Below are 1188 nucleotides of genomic sequence, written 5' to 3'. Positions count from 1 at the left end.
TTCCTTTGTGGATGCAGGTTCTAGGTGATGACGCAGTCAGAGGGGCGTCGGCAAGCGAAGAGGAATAGCTACACTGTTTTCCCCTGTTTTGTCTTTTAAAATGCATTTTTGTAAACAGTAATCTTTGTGTATAAAAGACATATGATTTCTAATGAAAAGAAATTTTTGGGGCCCAATTTTATATTGTTATTATGCATGCATTGTCCTAGTTTTCAGTAGTTGTTACATAACTGGAAACCCATGATAGACTGTAACCCAATCTGCTCCTCATTTGTAACTCCAGAAAGAAACAACTAGCTCTTCTCTGCATTAGTCACTAATCCAATAACCTTAGCAAAATAATCCAAGGCCGATTTGATCAAGCTAACAAAGGAAGCAACTGCTCTACAAAACACCATCAAATCATCTGCAAAACACAAATGAGTAATAGCTGCCCGCCTACATCTCCAATGATAATGAAAACCAGGGCTGTGAGAGGTTTCCCAAAAAATAACAGCTAATCCCTCCATAGCCAACACAAAAAGGTAAGGAGAACAAAGGGTCCCCTTTCCAAACACCCCGGGAGGACCTAAAAAAACCGTGAAGCTCTCCATTCAGGGCAACAGAGAAATACAATGTAGAGATACATGTCATGATCCACCTCACCATACGCTCAGGAAAACCCACAGTACGCAATCCCAAAAAGATGAAATCCTAACTCACAGTATCAAAAGCTTTACGAATATCGACTTTAAGGGCACATCGAGGTGAAGTACCCCCAAGATGATAATTTCGCAAAAGCTTCTGAGTCAGCAAAATATTATCAGAAATCCTTCGACCCGGGACAAAAGCTGACTGGGAAACCCCAATAATATCCGGAAGCACTACTTTAAACTAATTCACAATCACCTTAGAAATGCACTTGTAAAGTACATTACATTAAGATATCGGCCTAAAGCCCGTCATACGACTCGGGCTCTCCACCTTAGGAACCAAAGCAATCCTGGTGGCATTAACACATCTTGGCATTTCATTAGTAGCAAAAAAATGTCTCACTGCATCTCTGAAATCTATACCAATAATATTCCATGCCCGCTTAAAAAACAAAGATGTGAATCCATCCAGGCCCGGGGCTTTATCATCCAGGATAGAGAATAAAGCAATCCTAATCTCATCATCAGTGATAGAAGCAGTCAATGGAGAAATCAT

General features: G+C 40.4%; 1 protein-coding gene across 1 annotated transcript; it reads right to left on the bottom strand.

Annotated features, from left to right (window-relative positions):
* Positions 1 to 293: 293 nt before the first annotated feature.
* On the bottom strand, positions 294 to 1188 carry LOC116125518. The gene is made up of 3 exons (XM_031411226.1): positions 964 to 1188; positions 703 to 873; positions 294 to 587 (listed from the first exon to the last, which is right to left on the bottom strand). Exons 1-3 carry the CDS (start codon positions 1186 to 1188, stop codon positions 294 to 296), a joined length of 690 nt encoding a protein of 229 aa, XP_031267086.1.

The sequence above is a fragment of the Pistacia vera genome, unplaced genomic scaffold, assembly GCF_008641045.1.
Source record: "Pistacia vera cultivar Batoury unplaced genomic scaffold, PisVer_v2 Contig167, whole genome shotgun sequence".
NCBI classification, from domain to species: domain Eukaryota; kingdom Viridiplantae; phylum Streptophyta; class Magnoliopsida; order Sapindales; family Anacardiaceae; genus Pistacia; species Pistacia vera.
Note: the sequence above shows the minus strand (reverse complement) of the source record. Positions and strands in the feature narration are given on the sequence as shown.